Source organism: Dendrobium catenatum, unplaced genomic scaffold (genome assembly GCF_001605985.2).
Source record: "Dendrobium catenatum unplaced genomic scaffold, ASM160598v2 fragScaff_scaffold_231, whole genome shotgun sequence".
NCBI lineage: Eukaryota > Viridiplantae > Streptophyta > Magnoliopsida > Asparagales > Orchidaceae > Dendrobium > Dendrobium catenatum.
The window spans coordinates 1,816,570-1,837,360 of record NW_021318693.1 but is presented as its reverse complement, the minus strand read 5'-3'; the positions used below and the strand labels follow the sequence as shown (position 1 = coordinate 1,837,360).

The window sequence follows — 20,791 nt, the reverse complement described above, 5'->3', positions numbered from 1 at the left end:
AAGATCATGCATTTTAATGCAATCCTTGATTTTATCTTAGATTCGTGAGAAATGTTTTTAGTCCCTGAACAATGACTTGTAATACTAGACATTTTCTTATTAAATTTATGAAACTTTGATATGCTTCTTGATCTACATCAAGAAGGGGGAAGACGTCTTTTGAGTAGGTGTGGACTCCTTAAAGAAGAAGAGAGACTAGAAAGGGAGAAACTAGAAATCTTATTTCATGAATTCAATTATAGCATTTAAGGTTTATTTGTAGTGTTTACATAAACTAGTTATTATTAAAGGTTTAGACCAGCTAGTTTCATATAAGTAAAATAAAAAAACTAAAACTCGGTTTGGGATTGGTTTGTTAACGGTTTAGACCACAAGTTGTTGTAGCCGATCGGTTGTTGTAGTGCTCCCAATCTTTTTAAGATTTGCTTCACTCTTCTTCTATGATAGACTTTAAATACTTTCTTATGTTGATATCGATTTTCTGAATTGTTCATCCATTTTTGACATTGTTGTTGTACTATCTTTGAATTCAATAGAATATATTGTTGTTTGACACTCCCATCACTGTGAAAAATAAACTTATCCTCAAGGTTGAGAAATTGAAAAGAAATAGAAAGAATTTTTGTGCATAACCCTTGGTACCAAGTAGCTGCAAGTTCTTCAAGATGAAAGGAAGCTATGCTAGCGTGATGATAATCTAGAGTGTGAAAAATAACCTTATCCTCAAGGTTGAGAGATAGAAAAGAAACATAAAGAATTTTTGTGCATAACCCTTGGTACCAAGTAGCCGCAAGTTCTTCAAGATGAAATGAAGCTATGCTAGCGTGATGATAATCTGGAGTGTTTTGAAAATCAAAGTTTTCTTGTGCTTTAAAGGTCCATGTTTCAACGTCGAATCCATTAAAGTGAGTAAGTTCAATTTTCATTGATTTAAGAGAAAGAGTGATGTGAAACCATGCACGTAAAGAATAACTGTTTAGGGATGCTAATATTTGATTACTAAAGCTTTACTAGTTATAGACTTCTTGTTCTCCCAAATTAGGCTTTTAGAATTATCAATTAGAAATTATGTAAGGCATGCGGTTACAACTAGATTAACAAGAGGCTTACAATTTAACAACATTAAATAAAGAAAGTAATGTTACGGCGAAAACACTAATCCACGGTTTAACAAAGAGATTTGCTCACCTTGAGTCCCTCACTCACACTAGTGGTGGAAATACTTTAGTGGAGGAAGATTGAGAACAAGCTTAACGATGCCACTAGAAGACAAATGATGCCCAAGGTGTAGTTCGTTGGAGAGGTGGCCGGCTGCGGGGAATCCACGAGTTGACTAGTGAGTATCCAACGCCCGATAGGAATGTGCTCTTTGATGGAGGGTACCAACGTGAAAATGATGCGATTTAAATAATCTCCCACGGAAGCATCCATGTCTAGATTCACGTCGAAGAAATGAGATTTGAGAATGTTTGTTCGTCCTTGATCATTATATAAGAAGCCATGGTCGACTTCTGGATCGGCCATGCATAGCGTTGGTGGCGGTTGGAGAAGAATATGCTTGAGATTTGTGAGGATGATGGGAGATGACTTGGGGAGGGTGAGGGGCGGCTAGGGTTAGGATTTCTTTTGGGTTAAGCCATGTGGTTTGGGGTAGAAGGTCAGAGGAAAAATTTGAAGTCTAAATTTCAAATTTTCATTAGAGAGGGAGAGCCAATTTGAAATTAAAATCAACCCAATTGAGGGTTAATGGGGTCGGCGGTTACTAGGGAATTTAGGGAGGGATTAAATGTTGCCTAGGTGGCAAAGTGGAGAGAGAGGGGGGGGGGTCAGTGAGGATTTAAATTTTGTGTCTAGGCTCAATGTAAGTGGGGCCCACTTGATTGAATAAGTTATTAAGTCAAATTCTGAATTAAATTCAAATTTGATTAGAGTTCAATAGTTTCCTAATTGGGTTTATCATTTAGGGAGGGATTTGAAATTCAAATTTCAAATTGAATTTCAACTAGGAAACTTCCTAAATGAAAATTAGAAAATTCAAATTCGAAGGCATGGCCTTGGGTTGGCCGGCGGGTGGGACTCAATGGGGGCCGGCGGAATGGGGGCCAGCGGCTTGTTGTTGGCTCAGGTGGAAGGGGGGTGGGGGATTTGGGTCGGGCGAGTGATGGAGGGCGGGATCCGGCGGCTAAGGGAAGAGGGAGGTGGCTAAGAGAAACGGGAAGAAAAGAAAGAAAATAAAAAGAACCAAGAGCTCCCACGAATGGGGCTGTTGGGTAGTCTGTGTGAGCCTCTCCAAGGCTACTCCTCTCCTCTACAACTCACAAAGAGATCATGAGCAAAAGCTGAAATTTTTTTCATATCAATAATCATCATCCCCGAATACAATAGAAATGACACATATATATATATAGGTCTCACCAAAAAGAAAAGAAACAAAAACTAAAATGCCCTCGGGGCTACAACATCAAATGACCACCCATAAGGGTAAAACAGTAAAATCTGAAAATAAAATAAACTACTACATAAAATGACTCAAAAATATAAGCTCCTGATCGTAGCCGTCGATCTCCGGTGTCTCCAATGGTACACGTGTCGAAATCTCTGACTGATGTCCTCATCAAAGAGAAACTTGTAGGAGATAGTGGCAGCTATGGAAAATGGATTTGATCGGTGGAACCAAGGATGCCATTGGAGGAGGAATGATCTTTATGGAGTGGAGAAGGTGGGCAGTCAATGCACAATCTATCAAGTTTTTTTTGTCAAAAGAGTGCATGAAAGCTTGAAATTGTTGAAGTGATGAGCCATTGGAGGCAAATTGACATTTTCTTGTTGTAGAGATTTTTGGATTTTGGAGAATCATAATTCTTTGTTGATTTGCATTGTTCGGAGAGCTTCTACCAAATCTACATTTTTCATCTTGACGTGTCTTTGGTGGCTGCTGAAAGGGAATAAAAGATGTGGTTCTTGATAACAAGAATCAATACCTGATGCGCCCTTGAAAGAATCTGAAGGTTTGATTCAGTTTGCAGTGGAAAGAAATGGAAATCAGCAGCTTGTAGACTGTAGGATAGGAGAGACAGAGGTTCCCAGCTTCTTGAATTGGTCGATGTTTGGCCGGGTGGAGGGCCGGCTGTTCTTGTAAACTGCAGGTATTCAATTTTAGATGGCTGCAGTTCAATTGACAAGCAGCAAGAGAGTGATATGGCGAGAAATTTGGTGTTTTCTGAAGCTAAAAAATGTGGAATGTATGGTTCTTGAGGCTGAAGGATTTGTGGCTGGTGGAAGGTGATTGTTCTTGAAATTCTTGCAGCTGTTTGGAGATTCAAACATGTAGAAATTTGAAAACTGCACTAGTTCTGGATGCAAGATTCAGGGCTGGTCTTTGTGGGGGCTGTTTGTGCTGTGACTGTTGCTGAAGGGCTCACAAAAAAAAAAAAAAAAAGCGTTAGAGATGTTGTGGCTTGTTAAAATCTACTGTGAAAACAAAAAAAAAGAAGTATAAGAATTTTCACATCATATCTGCACACTTTGCAGATCCCCGAAATCCCAGATAAAATCATACATATCTCATATCCGTCGAAGACATCCGCGAATTCCGCTGCAACCGCTATTGCTTCTCGGATATCCTGCGGCTCTTCTTTCGAACGACCTTTGCCATCTCCGTTAAAATGAGAACGAGGCTAAGATGTTCGCTTCTTCATCGCTCTCCACATTCAAAAATCCCGCAGCCCCATCTGACTTCTTCTCTTCGAAAGTTCCTGTTGCTGGTTCGATCTCCCCCATCTCATCGCTTCCAACCACTGAAGCCGTTCGTATCTTCCAAACCATTAGACCCTGCAATCTGGATCCCAAATCGAAATTCTAGCCCCATTCGATCTTACCTTTTGTCGAGATCCTCTGGCGTCCACTTGATCCTTCCACCAAAGCCGCAAGATCCAAGCCTCAATCTTTCAATTCTCTCGGTCCAGAGAGAGAGAGAGAGGGAAGGCTTTCTCCCTACCTAGACGTAGATCCGTTCGACCCCTCCATCTGAGTCTTCTTCTTCTTGATCTCCACACGACACCTCCACATGACCACAAGCCCTCCGACCTCCTGTATTGAACACCTTCATGTCGTCGAGCTTCATAAGTCGAAAGCCCCAAACTCATCTCCTGCTCTTCTTAGTCTCCTAGCTGCAAGAGAAGAGCCTTCAAAATCCCATACCCTGCTTTCTTCCTCTTCTCCATCACCGAACCCTCAGCCGACTCGCTTTGGCCTGATACCTCAAGCCAGACAAACTCTTCTTCCAACCTTCCGCCTTTACCTCCTATACCCGAACCCGAACCCAATTAAAAGATCTCTCCCTTCATAGCAAAACCTACTCAAAAGCCCACTTAAACTAAGCCCAAACATCCCATTGCACTCCAGCATCCCATTTAAGCTTATCTTCATAAAAAATTTTGATTGGTATGTTTTTTTTTTATTGAGTTTAGTTAATGTAATTACTTATCTATTCTTATTAAATAATGCTAATAGAAGTTGTATTATCATTATCATTAATATATATTGATGTAGAACAGAGGGGGTCGGCCAAAAGAGGGGAAAAAGGGAAGGCGTCCACATACGGTGAATGTGTCCACATACGTTGATGTGTCCATATACGATGAATGTGGACTTAAGGTATTTCCAAAGTTGAATTATTAAGATAAGGAAAGGGGGATTATGACAGATCTTTAATTAAATTTAAATCGGGAGAAATAAGGAAAGCCTCCTAATATAATTCATCCTAAAGAAAGAATTTCAAATTCAAATTAATTTAAATTTGAATTTAAAAACTTTCCAAACTTAAGATGCATATAATAAGGAATGCCTTTAATAATCAATTTGAAAAGTGGAGGGAAAGAGGAAATAGGAAGGGGGTAGGGCCGGCGGCTAGCATGATTATGGGTGAATGATATGAGGGGTTAAAGGTGACTATATTTAGAATCTTAAAATAGGAAAGTGGATTTAAATATACTCATATTTAAAAAAAAAAATTTACATGATTTGAGGGACTTTCCTAAAATTGTTTTCCTCATTTAGGAAGTAAAATTCAAATTCAATTGAATATGAATTTAAATAGTTTCTAAAATTAAATGGAGCTAATTTAGGAAAGGATTTGAATGCTAGATTTTGAATCTTGGAGCCAAGGGATGGATGATGGCCAGCGGCTTTGGGAAGGGGATTGGGCCGGCGGTTGGGTGTCTTTTGGCCTAGGGTTTGGGTGGAGTTTTCATCCAATAGGAGAAAGAGAGATGGGGAAGTGGCGGCTAGGAAAATAATGAGAATAATAAAAAAAGAAGACAAAACCGCGAGCCTTGGACTCTTCCAAAGGTTGACGAGTGATATGTTGCCCTTCTCCAAGGGACTTCAAGCCACGAGCCCAGACCCATCATGCGGTTGGTGAAAACTCTGATTACTTCCCATAGGAATCTCACTAACGTCCTCCCAAAAGAACACAAGTGCAGAACACAAATTTTATTATAATTCCATCATACCCTAAGTAAAAAAAGGAGTTTTTTTTCCTCTTGTGCATTTACACTGCCAACTCTACCATCGGTCCACTTGCAAAGGTAAAATTTTCTAACTCAGAAAAATCCTGCTCTCAAGTCTTGCGACGGGCTGGCAAACCTCCCGACGCGCTCACGTAGCACAGGGGAAGGGAAACCGGTGTGACGCTTGCGACGAGATGGGTAATCCCCGAAGCGCTCATGTAGCGTGAGGGGGACGAAAATTAAGTACCCATACGTGGGGAAATGACTGTGCTCTTTTCAACAGGTGCTCGGAGACCCTTAAATGCTAATGTGGCGTAGCGGGGATTGAAGAAAATGCAGCCACGATGTCTACGGACATCTACCTGAAGCGCTCATGTGGCGTGGAAGGGAAGGCTAGTCTTCCAAAAATTTTCCTAAACGGGGGAGACGCTGGGAGGCTAACGAAATTTGGCTGAAGATTCAAGGATTTGGACAAAAAGAAGAGGACCTGGACTAGAACTTGAACTTGATTGAATAAGAGGACTTAAGTGAACTCAAACATTAAATAGTCTTGAACCTAATTAAAATGAAATTGAAATGAACTTGATTGAACTTGCAATGACACAGGGGACTTGAACAAACTATAAAGGACATGAACTTGACTTGAATATGATGATGAAGACTTACAAGCTTGCACATTGACTTCAATGAACTAAGCTAGAACTTGTGACTACAGAGGGAATTGAACTCATAATGACAAAGATCCTAACCTTAACTTGGCAAATGTAAGATCAAAGTGAAGTTGTGAAAAATCATGATCATTCAAATACATCCAAATGAATATCATGCAAGTCATTTAAAGATGATAATGATCGATGCGTATGTCACTAACATGAACAAAGAAGTGTCAATTTGCTTACAAGCAGCAATACGAACTTCCAATGAATATGGAAATTATATCAGTTAAGGTGTAAACACCAACAAGCAACAATGTTCATATCAATCAACTAATGAGCTGTTACATGATATGTTTGTTAGCAAGGCATAAAGGTGGTGGTTGACATACAGTGAGGATGAGAACCTAAGACTAGTCATAATACTATCCACCATCCTACTAATATATGCAAGAGGGTTGTGAGGGATGCAATGATACAAGTAGATACAGGAGATATGCAACAAATGTAATAACTTTTCCACTACATCAATGCATAAGCACCACAAAGAAGAAATGTTCGAAGAGTGCATACCAAGTTCAAGTTGAAGTATGGCCCTCCCATAGCCAACACAAGTCAACATGCAAACCAATGTATTGAACTCTTACAAGTGAGGGGGGACTGGTATGCAATGAGCACAATGACTTAATGTATATGTTGAGACAGATGATTACAATATATATAACACATAACCTATAAGCCAAGACATCAGAACATATTGAGTGTAAATACTTGCAAGAAATGGTGGATGATCCAAAGCATTCAAATGAACATCCATCGATGAACATAAAGCTTATGCCATAAAAAGAATTACAAATGCCACACACTTGTCATGAATCAACTGACAATTCAATGATCAATATGCAAGTGAACATGCAAGAATCCTTAGTGGATAAAGGACCCCAGGGACAATTTATTTGTAAGTAAAGATCATAATGAGAGGAATGATGGCTAGCTCACAAGCAATATCATAAGATCTACATCCTTTGCAATTTACTTACCAAAGTGATAGCAGAAGGCCCGCAATTCGCACAACACATTGTCTACAATTGAGAATAATATATTTGTAACACGTACAAGTTCCTATGAGTTATTGTAGTAAAACTTCTCATTCACACAACAGTCAACCTACGAGCGATAGTTGCTATAAGAATTAGAAGAGGCACAAGCAAATATACCAAATCTCAGTAAGCTATGGTGATTAGCATGCAATAATTGCATAAATGTGCTCACATTCAATATGTTGAGAGAGATAGATGACAATTGTGAGCTCCTACGAGTTAATGTAGGAAATCTCTCCCATATGCAAAGTACATACGAATTGTTTTAGCTAGGATACCGTAACATCTCTATACAGCTAACAACCATCTAATGGAAGACAAATACACTCAAGTGGTATGCAACTAAGGTTGCGATATCTTTACAATTGAGGTCATTTCACTTGTAGACAAATACAAACATTCCCTTTGAACTCCGACGATCGATGAAATTATTTGTGGATAACACCAGTGGATATGTAGTAAGTGCAATAAATCCTCTGTGGATACAAGTAAACATGTTCTTAAAAAAAATGTTCTTTGCAAGCAAAGATATAAGGCTACAACTAATCCAAATTCCTATGAGCCGTCGTAGGAAGTCTTTCATGTATGCAAAGTGCCATCTACGAGCATTAGAAGACATGCAAGTAGATGTGACAGTTCATCAATCAACAACACATAAGGAAATCAAGAACATATACAAACACCTACAAGCTCTGTAGTATAAGATAATAGATGTCACATCATCCTTGTAGTCAACCCCTATATAATGTCAATCAAATATGCTGATCATTTGCAAGCAAAGACGAATGACATACAACAAATGCAGGCTCCTACGAACAAAAGCAGGAGATTCGTTAGTGCACGATGATCTACTTATAGAAAGCAATAAATAGTGCATGACATTCTACCTTTATACAGCGGGCAAATGACCCTAGTACGACATCACGCCACGGATACGCAACATTCATGCAAGTGGACAAAAGTCGTTTACAAATATTTCAAAGTGCTCCCGCACATGCACCGCAATTTATATACACATAGGTACACAAAAGAGGTAAATATAATCAAACACCCACATGGGCCCCGACGAGCTTGTTATGGTTTACACATGACGTCTAGGGATGCTGTGTGGGTCAATAAGTGAATTCAAGTTTGAACCCAATCTTTCTATGTGGATCAATAAAAGTCAACAGGATTCAAACCATCAAACAAATATACGGTTGCGGCGACCGATTATTTGTCTTAATACATTCATATTAGGCCTTCAAGGCCTATAATAATGAGAATTCACTAATAAAGGCACAAAGCTTATAACGAACCCGATCCCCTATCGGAAAGTTAATAGGGTCGACAATGTTTAGTCAATGAAAATGACTCCACACCTCGTTGATGGCCATGTTGAATGAAAATCTCAACTGGAGGGGTTAATTTTAAATATTTCAAAATTCCACACAAATACCACAAAGTCGAAAATCCAAAAATCTTAAACTCCAAGATATTTAAAATTGAAATAATCTATCAAACTACTTAAAGAAAAATCCATCCACCCTCAGCAACAATTTTTCATGGTGGACAAATTGAAATGTACTTCAACTCATAGCTCCTAGTCGAAAATATCAGTAGGATTCATTCTCAAACAATCTCCTGCCAGTAAGGACGTGATACGTGTCCTCCCCTATCGAAAAGTTAATAGGGTCGACAAGGTTTAGTCAATGAAAATGACTTCACACCCCGTTGATGGCTGTGTTGAATAAAAATCTCAACCGGAGGGGTTAATTTTAAATATTTCAAAATTCCACACGAATACCACAAAGTCCAAAATCCAAAAATCCTAAACTCCAAGATATTTAAAATTGAAATAATCTATCAAACTATTTAAAGAAAAATCCATCAACCCTCCGCAACAATTTGTCAGGGTGGACAAATTGAAATGTACTTCAGCTCACAAGGAGCTAATGCCTAGTCGAAATATCAGTATGATTCATTCTCAAACAATCTTCTGCCAGTAATGATGTGATACGTGTCATCTGATCGGTGGTTTTGCCTCTAAATGACACCGCAGGATAAACGGTTATGACTCGGGGCCCTCTGAACCGAGTGGTTTTGCCCCCAAATGACATCACTAATACCAGTTATGGCCAGAGCCAGTACGTTCCTTAGTGACATCAAATTCTTGAGATATGAATCAATAAAATATGATTTATAGGGCACAAAGCCCTCTGTTAGCTAAGATGGATTCAAATTTGTTCCCTTAGACAAACACTCATCCCATGTTTACAAGGTACCCTTGGACGAAGCAACCCATGGCTGCCGACAAGGATCATTCTGTTAGGTTGGGTCGACTACTCCCTCTGACTAAGTAGACCAGGGACCACGATGGCCCGGGACGCAGAACCATGGAATCTTGATCGGGTCCATTATCCATTCCCCCACCATCTGTTTTAAGTGAAAGATGGTGAAATTTTTAATTTTAAATATAAAATCTTCACATTTCTAAATATCCTCATGCCCATGCTGCTACTATATGACATATAACGCGTATTTCTACGTATCTGATTGACGACTAGCCTTAATCGAAAGTTCTCTCTCGTTATCGAGAGGGGTAATTAACTATAGGGGGCTTGCGTCTATAGGAGCCCCTATAGGAAGCTAGAACTCAGATCATAAAGTCCTAGCAAAATGAGGGCGAAATCTCTGGGTACTATCTTATATACAAATCCATCTGCCTTCCAAAATTTACCCCATAGCATAATTCTGTTATAAAAAAAAAGCAAGTGGAGGCCGGGGCCGAATTTTCGGAGCCCACATGGCTGAAGGAATCTAGCTTCTGGTGAGTCTGAAGGCAGCACGTCTGTTTTCTATTTAGCAAGGCGATAGATGACTTGCTAGTTGCAAGGAGAAATCTAGGGAAAAGATCGTAGGGCTTATTTTAACCATGCTAAACATGCTTCTTTCTCTTACAATGTGTCTAGATTCTTTGTTCTTTTTAGTTATTCCTTCTCTTTTCCTCCAATTGTTAAAAGCTTATGTTGCATCATATAGCCTAAGGGCTAAAACATTTGATACTAGTGGAATACTTCATCCCCTAGACGACGTCGACAACAACATCAACATCAAAACTTTATCCCACTGTGGGGTGGGCTACGTGAATCTTTTTTCTCTATTGTGTCCTATTAAGATTCAAATTCTTATTTAAATTAATAAGAAAAGTCATTTCTAGTACTTTCTAACCAAGTCATTTTAGGTCTACTTCTACCTTTCTTAATATATGCTGGATCTAATACATCTACTATTCCCAAACCATCTAAGGATACTCTCTCTAATATTATCTGCCATTGGAGCTATCGAACCTTTTAACACATATGCTCATTTTGCACTCTATCTCTAAGTATACAACCACTAATCCACCCGAGCATTCTCATTTTACAACACAACTTAATTTTGTGCTTCTCTTTTAATCGCCAACATTCTACACCATAAAACATTGCAGGTCTCACCAGCACCTTATATAATTTTATATTTACTTTGAGGGGTGTTTTTTTATCACATAGCCGGCCTGATGCATTCCTCCACGTTAACCATCTAACTTGAATTCTACTAATAATATTGTTGAGGTAATATATATATATATATATATATAGAAAGCATAGAGACACCTCCTTTTATGAAATGACACAACTTTTTGGTTAAAAAAGGGGTAGGGAGGGACTAACGTAATTTCTCTCCGCTCTTGTGCTCGCACTCTCCTGTTCCGACATGAAAATGAGGCATCCCTTTGCTCTAGCATGTGATAGCAGGTCTGTGGGTCGACTCCACTCGCAACCTGCTCGGTCCTGCATACCTCCCTCCACCCCACCCCCACATGCATGCCCATCGTGCCCACATGCCCAATGCGACATGCGCGTCCTGTGCTATTGACTCACCTCAGGCCCGTACTTGCTTCGCATGCGGCCTGCCCGCACAATCCTTGCACTCTCGCACGACTAGCACACTATGCCTGCGCTTAAAGGCACCCCCCAAAGGCCTACGACCCACATACCCAGCTTGCTTGACCTGTGCATTTGACCCGAGCATTTTGTCGACCCGATCCCCCCCAAGCTTGCTCCCATGATTTGCTTTTGCACGATTTGCTTCGGCCTCATCCTATCTTGTTTTTTGTCTCCTGTGAGTCTTTGACAGAAGAGTGTTTGAAAAAAAAAAAAGAAAATAGAAAGAAAAGAAATAATACTAATAATAATAATAGGTGTCGAAGACCCGTCGTTATATCTTTGATTCGGTTGAGAGAAGAATAAAAAGAAGACCTGCGCCGTTTTATCTTAGATTTAATCTGGAAGCACTTATATATAAGTTCTCGTGCCATCATATTCTAGATCTGGCCAGGAAGAACCAACGGCAAGTGTTGTCCCAACCTTCCTTCGCGGGGAGGGGACATCAGGAGGCTACTGAATTTTTGAGGAAAGATGCTAAGAGAATTTGAGCTTATCTTTTGAATAATTAAAAGGGAAGAGCCACTTAAAAAATTAGGAGGAGCCACTTTATTGCACATTAATTAATTAACATTTTTAAATGTGATTAATTTAAAACTTTAATTAATTAATAAAGAAAACACTTTAATTAATTAAATTTTCCTTTAATTAATTAATTAAATCTAAAAAAACAAATTAAAAATATTAAGAAATGTGGGGAGGATGGGGAAAGTGTTTGCACTAAATGCTTTAATACAACTGTCCAACCAAATGCTCTAATAAAATCCAACATATATCATCTAAATGCTCAAATACAGTCCAAAATACATCAAACTATAACATCAAGCAAGCAATAAAAGCTAAAATTGTCAATTTGTTGGCATCTATTGTGGGCTTTAGTACCTGCAGGCAAACAAACAAAATGCAAATCGGCTACAACAAAACAATGCTAAAAAAAAAAGAACGCGCTAAAAGCAAAACAATCGTGCTGAGTTTGAAGAAAAGTGCAAAAAACTATGCAGCTCTAATAGGTAGCTTCAAAATGGAGCAGTAAAACCTAAACTAATTGATTTTTTAGGGGAACTTTAAAGTGAGGGGAACTTTTAAGTGAAGTAAAAAACCCTAAAAGCTAAAATTACATGCAACTTTTAATAGAAGCAGTAAGACTTACCCCAAATTAAAATTATAGACAACTTTCAATGGAAGCAAAAACTTTTAAGATAAGTGATAAACCCTAAATTAATCAACAGGTTGCTTCCAAAAGAAACATTAAGTTCTATCCCAAATCAAAACTATAGGCTACTTCTAAATAGAAGCAATAAGACATATTTCTAATAAAAAAACGAAGAGGCAACTTCCAATGGAAGCAATGAGACCTATCCCTAAGGCAAATTAATAGATAACTTCAAAGAGAAGCAGTAAGACCTATTGCAATAATTTATTAGAGAAACTTCTAAGTGAAGTAATGGACCTTAAACCTAAAAACTAAAATTAGAGACAACTTTTAATAGAAGCAATAAAACCCATCCCAAATCAAAACTACAAGCAATTTTCAATGGAAGCAGTAAGACTTACTGTTTGAGAAACTTCTAAGTGAAGTAATAATTCCTAAATCAAATCTACAGGCAACTCCTAAGCGAAACTGTAAGCCCCATTCTAAATCAAATCTACGGGCAACTTCTACACAGAGCCGTAAGTCCCATCCTAAATCAAATCTACATACAACTTCTAAGTGGAGTCGTAAGCTCCATCTTAAATCAAATCTACAGGCAACTCTTAAGAGGAGTTGTAAGACTCATCCTAAATCAAAATAACGGGCAACTCCTAAGTGGAGCTGTAAGCCACATCCTAAATCAAATCGACAGGCAACTCCTAAGCGGAGTCGTAAGCCCCATCCTAAATCAAATTAACGGGCAACTCCTAAGTAGAGCCGTAAGCCCATCCTAAATCAATATACAGGTAACTTCTAAGCGGAGCTGTAAGCCTCATCATAAATCAAATCTACGGGAAACTCCTAAGCGGAGCTTTAAGTCTCATCCTAAATCCAATCTATGGGCAAATAGTTCCATCCCAAGCAAAATTACTAGGCAACTCCTAAAAGGACCAATGAACCCCCAACTAAATAAACTAACAGTCATTCTAATATATATAAGCCCCAAACTTAAATTATAACCAACTATTTGGGATCCCTGAGAGGAGGCAACACATGACTGCTAATCAAATTTTATGGATACTACAATCAATGATTCGTCAACATTGATAGACCGAAACCTACAGTATTTCCGGGATGACGGAACCATGGGATTCCCATTTCCCATCCCCCTCAATTGAGACTAAAACACCTAAAATTTTGAAGCTATGCTAGTTATTAATCCTTAATCGAGAGTTACCCCTACGAAGTAGAGTGAATAATTAACTATGCGGGTTTGCGCTCATAGGAAGTAAGGACAGATCTAAATACACCTCGATACAATTCTTGGGAGAAATCTAGTTAATTAAAATCAATATGCCTTTAGGAGAATGGAATCCTAAGCCTAGAATAGGTTCATGCCAAGCGCTATTTTTCTTGAGCGAACAAATATCCCCATCTATTTCACCACTACTTTGAACAATAGACTCGAGATATTTAAAACATGTACTCTTTTTAATGAATTGATCGCCCAAAGGATATTCATCTCCCTAATTGTGTTAAAAATTGAAAGAAAACTTGATATTTAATCCCATCATGTACATTAGTACAACTATTTTGCAACTAAGTCACAACCTTACCACTCATGGATAAAAAATCATAAATTTTTTTGCAAGACTATAATTAAGAGTGGGAGAAAAGGAAAATTCAAATAGGAAAAATATGCACAACCTTAAAAGTTTGTTAACATTCCAAAGAAATTATTTCTATGAACGTTTTATCTAAATCGTTATTAATCTGTTGTAGAGCTCTAACTGAAACAGCATGCTTCCTGGTTCCTGGGTTCAGATCACATATTTGAGTTCCGTCCGCGGCATTCCTTAAATTGAATAATCATCAGTTTCTTGTGTGAAAGTGATTTGAAATGTCCTTTTTTCTTTGTAACTAGTCTTGTGCCTACTTATCTATAACTGTCATTATGTTAATGTAATAAAATATTTGAGATTGTTTTTTATCTTAAAAAAACAGTTAATTAATGTCACATTTCTTCTTGTCATGATATTAATGCTTGCTTTTTTATTACTCCCAACCAAAGCAATATTGATGATGATGTTTTTATGGTTTATGTAATTGAACTGCTATTTTTTTAGGCAATGCTTGAGATACATGAGCATATGCATAATGCATGGAAGAACAAAATTAAAGACAAATCTCTACATTCCCGTATGTTCACCTGGATACATAACCTTCCATTTGATTCAAAAGTAAAGGAATGGTTAATTGGAGAAGAGAGATATAAGCAAGAGACTCGGGAGAAGCATATACTCCATGCTGTAGCTGATAAGTTTCTCGTTGACAGACAATCAGCTAAAAGTGGGGCAACAATTCTTTGCTTTGATGAGATTCAGGTACATCATGGAATTATATTACTTTATAAAAATCACGTTTTTCTCTTTTTTGTACGTATTATTGTCTAAGTCATGTATCACATATAAAGAAACCAGATAGAAATCTCCTCCCCTCTCCCTTTCTTTCTCTTGGCCATACTTGGTGCCATAGAGTTGACATTTTAAATTGTGGGTCCTAAATTTTGCCTTAAGCAGAACATATTTTACACAGACTTAGTCGTACGCCATTTCAGGAATTTTTACTATATATATTTTTGGATGCCATAGGTTTTGTCTTTATAAAGCGAGAAAAAGGGGATGCATTGCCTCAGACATTTATGATAAATTAGAGTTATGATTCTTCAATTAACCGTGGTGAAATATATAGCTATGGCAACATGGTGTAGCAATCAATTAAGTGAATCTGTATGAAATTCTTGTGTGTTTTTTTTTTTTTTTTTTTTTTTTTTTTTTTTTTTTTTTTTTTGCGTTGATTTTCACTTTTGTGTTTTTATTTTCTTTTTTGCTCTCTGTGTTTGCATAAATTTCACCTATTTCCCAACATATCCATTTGTATTTCCCCTCCTCTTCCTGTTCTCAGCCATACTTGGTCTTATAGATTTGCCAGACCATAATCACTCCTAAATTTTCCACTCATACTAATCCTGCATTCGAGTCTGCATGTTCTGACATCAGTTCTTCTTTAATAGATGAATTTTCACAAAATATTTTCGTCATATCTACTTATTCTCTGTTGGAAATCCAACTTTGGGTATGAAAGAAAAGAAAAAACCCAGTTAAAATCTCTGATAATCTTAGCTCTGTATCTTTGCTCTGTGTTGTGTCTATTAGTTATTCAAGCCTTGTACATTTCAAATTGTTTTGTGCTCTACAGACTGTTGATGTTTTTGCTATAGTGGCATTATCTGGAATCCTAAGCAGCTTACTAAGTAGCGGGACGATTCTTGTTGCTACCAGTAATAGGGCTCCTGAAGACTTGAATCAGGTGAGCCTCACATGAAGATAATCTTACAGATAATACTTTATCTATTCCCACATATATTGGTTTTCTTCTCCTGGTGATTGTTTCAAGATCATATTAAAAAATACTTATCTTTGGCTACTGGCACTTTTAGTAAATGTAGAATAGTTAGTTATGCCCCCACTCTTGGGGTTTTCAAAAGTACTTTAGAGTTCTAACTTCAATTTTTGAGCTAACTTTGTTCCCTTCAGATTCCAAAGGTACTCCAATAGGCTTGGTAAATTTATGGAAGTATGTCAAATGTATTGGCATTAGCCAATAATGATCAAGTAAGGCCCTCCAAACCAAATGGGGTATGATTGGGAAGGGAATGAAAGATTTATGAATGCCTAAATTTGTATTAGGAAAGATCTACAAAGATAAGGAAATTTCTTTCTATCACCTTAAGCATGAAGAGTTTTGAAAACTCTTGAAAGAGAGATTTAGTAGTATTTTGTGAACTCCTAAGGGGTTCTAGGGCATTGTGTTATCTCTAGAAAGTTTTGATTTGATCAAAAGTATTTTGGCTACTTCTAAAGGAGCTTAAGGATATCTTACTATCTCCCAAAAGTTAAAGGACAAAATTTTAAAGTAATATCAATTAAAAGTTTTTTTTGTCAAAAAGAATAAACAATAAATAAATTTAAAAGTGATGTTGGTCGTTACCTTAGGCAACGACTGACTATTGAGCTGGCGGCAGGCTGATTTGACGGGCGAGCTGGTAGGCTAAGTTTGCTGATCGAAAACGGCATCAATTCATTAGTTGTGCTAATGACTGGCTACTTTTTTAGTTTTATTTAGTTTAAAGTATGACTTATAAATATATAATTTTGTTTAAATTTATATATATTCATAAAAACTGAAAATAAATAAATAAAAAATCCAACAACTGGTTAGTTTTTTCTCTGATATCATTTAAAAATAAACCATTAAAATTTTAGTTTAATTAAAGAGAAAAGGGATAACGACTTGATTTTTTTTTTTTTTTGCAAAAAATAAAAAAATATGTCAAATAATTTTTAATTTAACTATTTGTTTTTCTCTTTTTTTAGTTTTCTTTTTTTTTATTATCTAATTCCCTTTTTTTATAATTATATATAAATTTAAATTAAACTATATATTTATAAATTTACTTTAAAGTAAATAAAACTTAAAAATTAACTAGTCAGTAGCTCAGCTAATGACATGATGAGGTCTGCCAACTCAGTCCGGCAACTCAGCTCGTCATCCCAAATTAGCCTACCACCAGCTATCCAACCAGTTCAATTACCAATCGTTACCTAAGGCAATGATTGGCATCACTTTTAAATTTATTATTTTTTAATTCATTTTGACGAAAATAATTTTTCAATGATATCATTTTAAAAAATTTCCAAAAGTTAAGGGCATTTTGGCTACCGCCTATATGTCTATATGATCAAGGATATTTTGAATATCACTTGAAAGAGATTAGGAATATTTGGTGTCTCCAAAAAAGTTTTAGGGATATCTTACTAGCTCTTAAAAGTTAGGGGTATTTTGGCTACCACCTAAATGTTCAAGGATTTTTTTTATTCCACTTGAAAATGATTAGAAACATATGGTGTTTCCTAAAGAGTCTTAGGGATATCTTACATCTCCTAAAAGTTAAGGGCATTTTGTCTACCACCTTAGGGTTTAAGGATATTTTGACTATCACTTGAAAAGAATTAGGGACATTTAGTGTCTCCTAAAGGGTTTTGGGGATATCTTATTGTATGTTAAAAGTAAGGGGTATTTTGGCTACTAAAATCTTAGCGACATTTAGGCTATGATCATCTGTTTGGGCTAAATAAAAGCTTAATGTTTGAGAATATGAAAGGGTATTTTAGCTATCAATAAAATCTAACTTGGCATAAATATATTGATGTTCAATTTGAGTTGAACTAAATGTAAAAGACTAAGCTAGAAGAGACCTTGGAAGGTTTGAGTTCTTCCTAGGCTTCCAAGTTTCTAAGAAACCCCTATTTGAGAACCATGAATTTAGTATTTGGTACTAAGATTGGTTTTTTTTTTCTTTTGGAGAGAAGATTTTTTATTTGGACTTTAGGCCAAATTTTGGTAATCTGGACCCAGTTGACAACTGAATGAAAGGAGCATTTCTATTTGAGAGAAAATTCACTTATTGATGTAGTTAGAAATTTGGATACAATCAATTGTGGTATTTTGTACGATAATATCCATTGATAGACAAAATAGGACATACTCCATTATAATCAATCAGCTAATAAGACCCTCCTTGATAGGTTTTTTTAATCACAAATGGACCTTTCCACATAGGCTCGAACTTACCACCTTTTTTTACAATAAACTAAAATCATTATGCAAAGACTACGACTAAGTCACCAATCTTGAAAGTTTTAGGATGGACCAATTTGTCATGAGAGCTTGAACCATACCTATTTGATACAACTAAAAATTTTGTTGAGCATGAAAATGCTTCTAATCTAAGCCATCAAGTTTTTCCAACCTTAGTTGACGATTTTGTTCACTTTTAATATAATGGTTGATTGCAACTCTAAGAGGTGGAAGTTGTACTTTCAAAGAGAGATCGACTTGTGCTCCATGAACTAAAGAAAATGAGGTTGATTGAATTGGGGCCTTGTATGTGATATGGTAGGCCACAAGGCTTCAACCAATTTGTCATGTCATTGATTTTTATTCTCGTTTAAAATTTTCTTAAATAATTGAATAAAATTTATGGTCTCCTAGAATAGGAGCAATCAAAATTGTGGTCCTGACAAAGTTAACCTGTATGTAAATTAAAAACAGTAAGTTTACTGATTTGGAGTTGAAATATTAGGTTAAAATTTTGCTTAGAATAGATGAAGAAACAAGATTGAACCTTGAATCTAATCACCTTACTTACACTTGAATGGTGCTTTCTCTTGCATTCACCATCGCAATTCTGATCTTCCTCATTGTTCTCTTCGATTTGTTCTTCTTTTAATTTTCTCATCTCTTTTTTTTACTCCATTTCTCTTTTTATCTTCATCTATCTTTCTCCTTTTCTCTATTTGTCTTTGTCTCTCACTCACTCTCTATTTCTCACACGTGTTCACTCTCCTTGATCTCCCCTCTCTGCTCGCCCGACCTCCTTGCATCTTTGTGTGAGGCAAAATTGGTTGGTTGGTTCCTTTGAATCGACGCATCCGGATGAACAAAATTATCTTATTTGGCTTTTACATCATTAGCATTTAACTACAGGGGACTTGATGACAGCCAAATTACAGAAACCCATACTTGAATAAATACCTAAAATAAAATTACAATTTGCACAATAATGAAAATTGAACACAAATGAACGAACAGGGAACCCATAGTGGACAAAGAACTTCAAGCATGACTTGCTTACAAGCGGTGATGAAATTGTAGAGGATATATCCTATGTATAGGCTATGATATGAAACTTTTAAACAATAATAGCTGACTTGCAATATTAATCTCAATTATGCTTGCAAGTGAATATAAATAATCACATTGAATGGCATAAGTAAGAAGGACATGCACCGAATGTGATGGATCTCCTACAAATATAAATAAGGGAATTGCAATAAACAAAGCATATTGTCTATGGAAAAAGGCAAAATATTTGCAATGAATGCAAGCACTTGCAAACAAGAGTAGAGGACTTGTTTTGCACACAGTAATCTGCCTACGAATTGAAATAGCAGAATCACGAGGAATGTGGCTTCTCCACAAGTGAAAAGCATAAACTTGCGATACTCACGACACCTTGCCTACGAGTTGAGGTGGTATGCGTAGGGTAGAGCGCATGAACTTTTGATGCACATAGTAGTCCTACTTGAAAGCAATATTGGAAGACTTGAACTTAGTGCAGCTTGTTGTAATACACACAATAGCCTTACCCATAAGCAATTTTGGAGGATGTTATACTGAACACAGTTCACATATTTGTGATAGCTGGTGGCTTTGAATGCCTACTACCTGCCCACAAATAGTGTTAATGAAATATGCATTGCACAACAGTCCACCTATGAGAAGCAACAAACAACTCGTAGCATAAACACTATAGTTCACCTGTAGGTAGAAGAGGGGAATTTGTAGTGAAAACTACATTTCATCTGTAAACAGAAGTGGAAAATTTGTAGTGAAAACTACAATTCACCTGTAAGCAGAAGCAGAAAATTCGCAGTGCCAAGTTATCATAGGTGACAACGGGAAATTCGTTGAGAACAATATAGCTCACTTACAAAGCAAACATCATCTACGAGTTGTGCTAAGTGATAATTTGAATGAGTCAAACATGAACTAAATGATTTCTCTCCTATATGCAACAACCGAAAACTAATACGCTTTCACGCCATCGGATCTGCAATACTTGTACAAGCGGATATAAGGCATTTGTAGGCCCTTAAATGAAATCTTGCGCACTTTTTAACGATAATCATTTGTGCAATTGGTTAGATTTAAATATTTCAAAATACCCCCTCATGCATCGTAATATAATTTACCAAATTGAAATGCATCGTCTCGAGGAACGTGTCACTGCTTTGAGTGCAGTAGTCTCGAGAAGCGTATGACAGCCCCAATTGCTGCCTCAAGAAGTGCGTCATTATCTTGGAAACATATGATATTCCGACAATGTGCATTTATGCATACTAATGTGTTCAAAGCATTACACAAATATTTTGGAAAGCCAACAATTGTACAATACAAACTCATCTTGAATGCATGTTATTCCAAAAATGCATTGTGCATTAAGTTACATATAGATAGATTAGGCATATATCTAACATGCAAACACCCTGTGAATATATAATTTGCAAAATGCAAAATGCATTATGTAAACGCATCATCTAACATGCAAAAAGGCACTGTGCATATTAGCGCATTATGTCGACATGCAAATAAATTATATGTTACGTTAATGCATTAAGTCATCATGCAACATACGAAAAATATCATGCAAGCACATTAAGTAGTGCGAAAATGCATTGTTAATACACATCTATACATGTAAACATACAAATACATGTGCAAGTATGTCAACATGCAAATGAATACA

General features: G+C 36.8%; 1 protein-coding gene across 10 annotated transcripts in view; it reads left to right on the top strand.

The window, feature by feature from the left end:
• LOC110104215 (putative ATPase N2B) overlaps positions 1-20,791 on the top strand; it is a 38,334-nt gene that overhangs the window by 5,762 nt on the left and 11,781 nt on the right. For all 10 annotated transcript variants that reach the window (XR_002304026.2, XR_003700101.1, XR_003700100.1 and 7 more), the window contains exons 6-7: positions 14,487-14,744; positions 15,619-15,729. Coding sequence is in view for 6 of the 10 variants with exons in the window: in XM_028693105.1 (XP_028548938.1) it covers positions 14,487-14,744; positions 15,619-15,729 (369 nt within the window). In the remaining 4 variants the exon portion in view is untranslated. The remainder of the gene's footprint in view (positions 1-14,486; positions 14,745-15,618; positions 15,730-20,791) is intronic.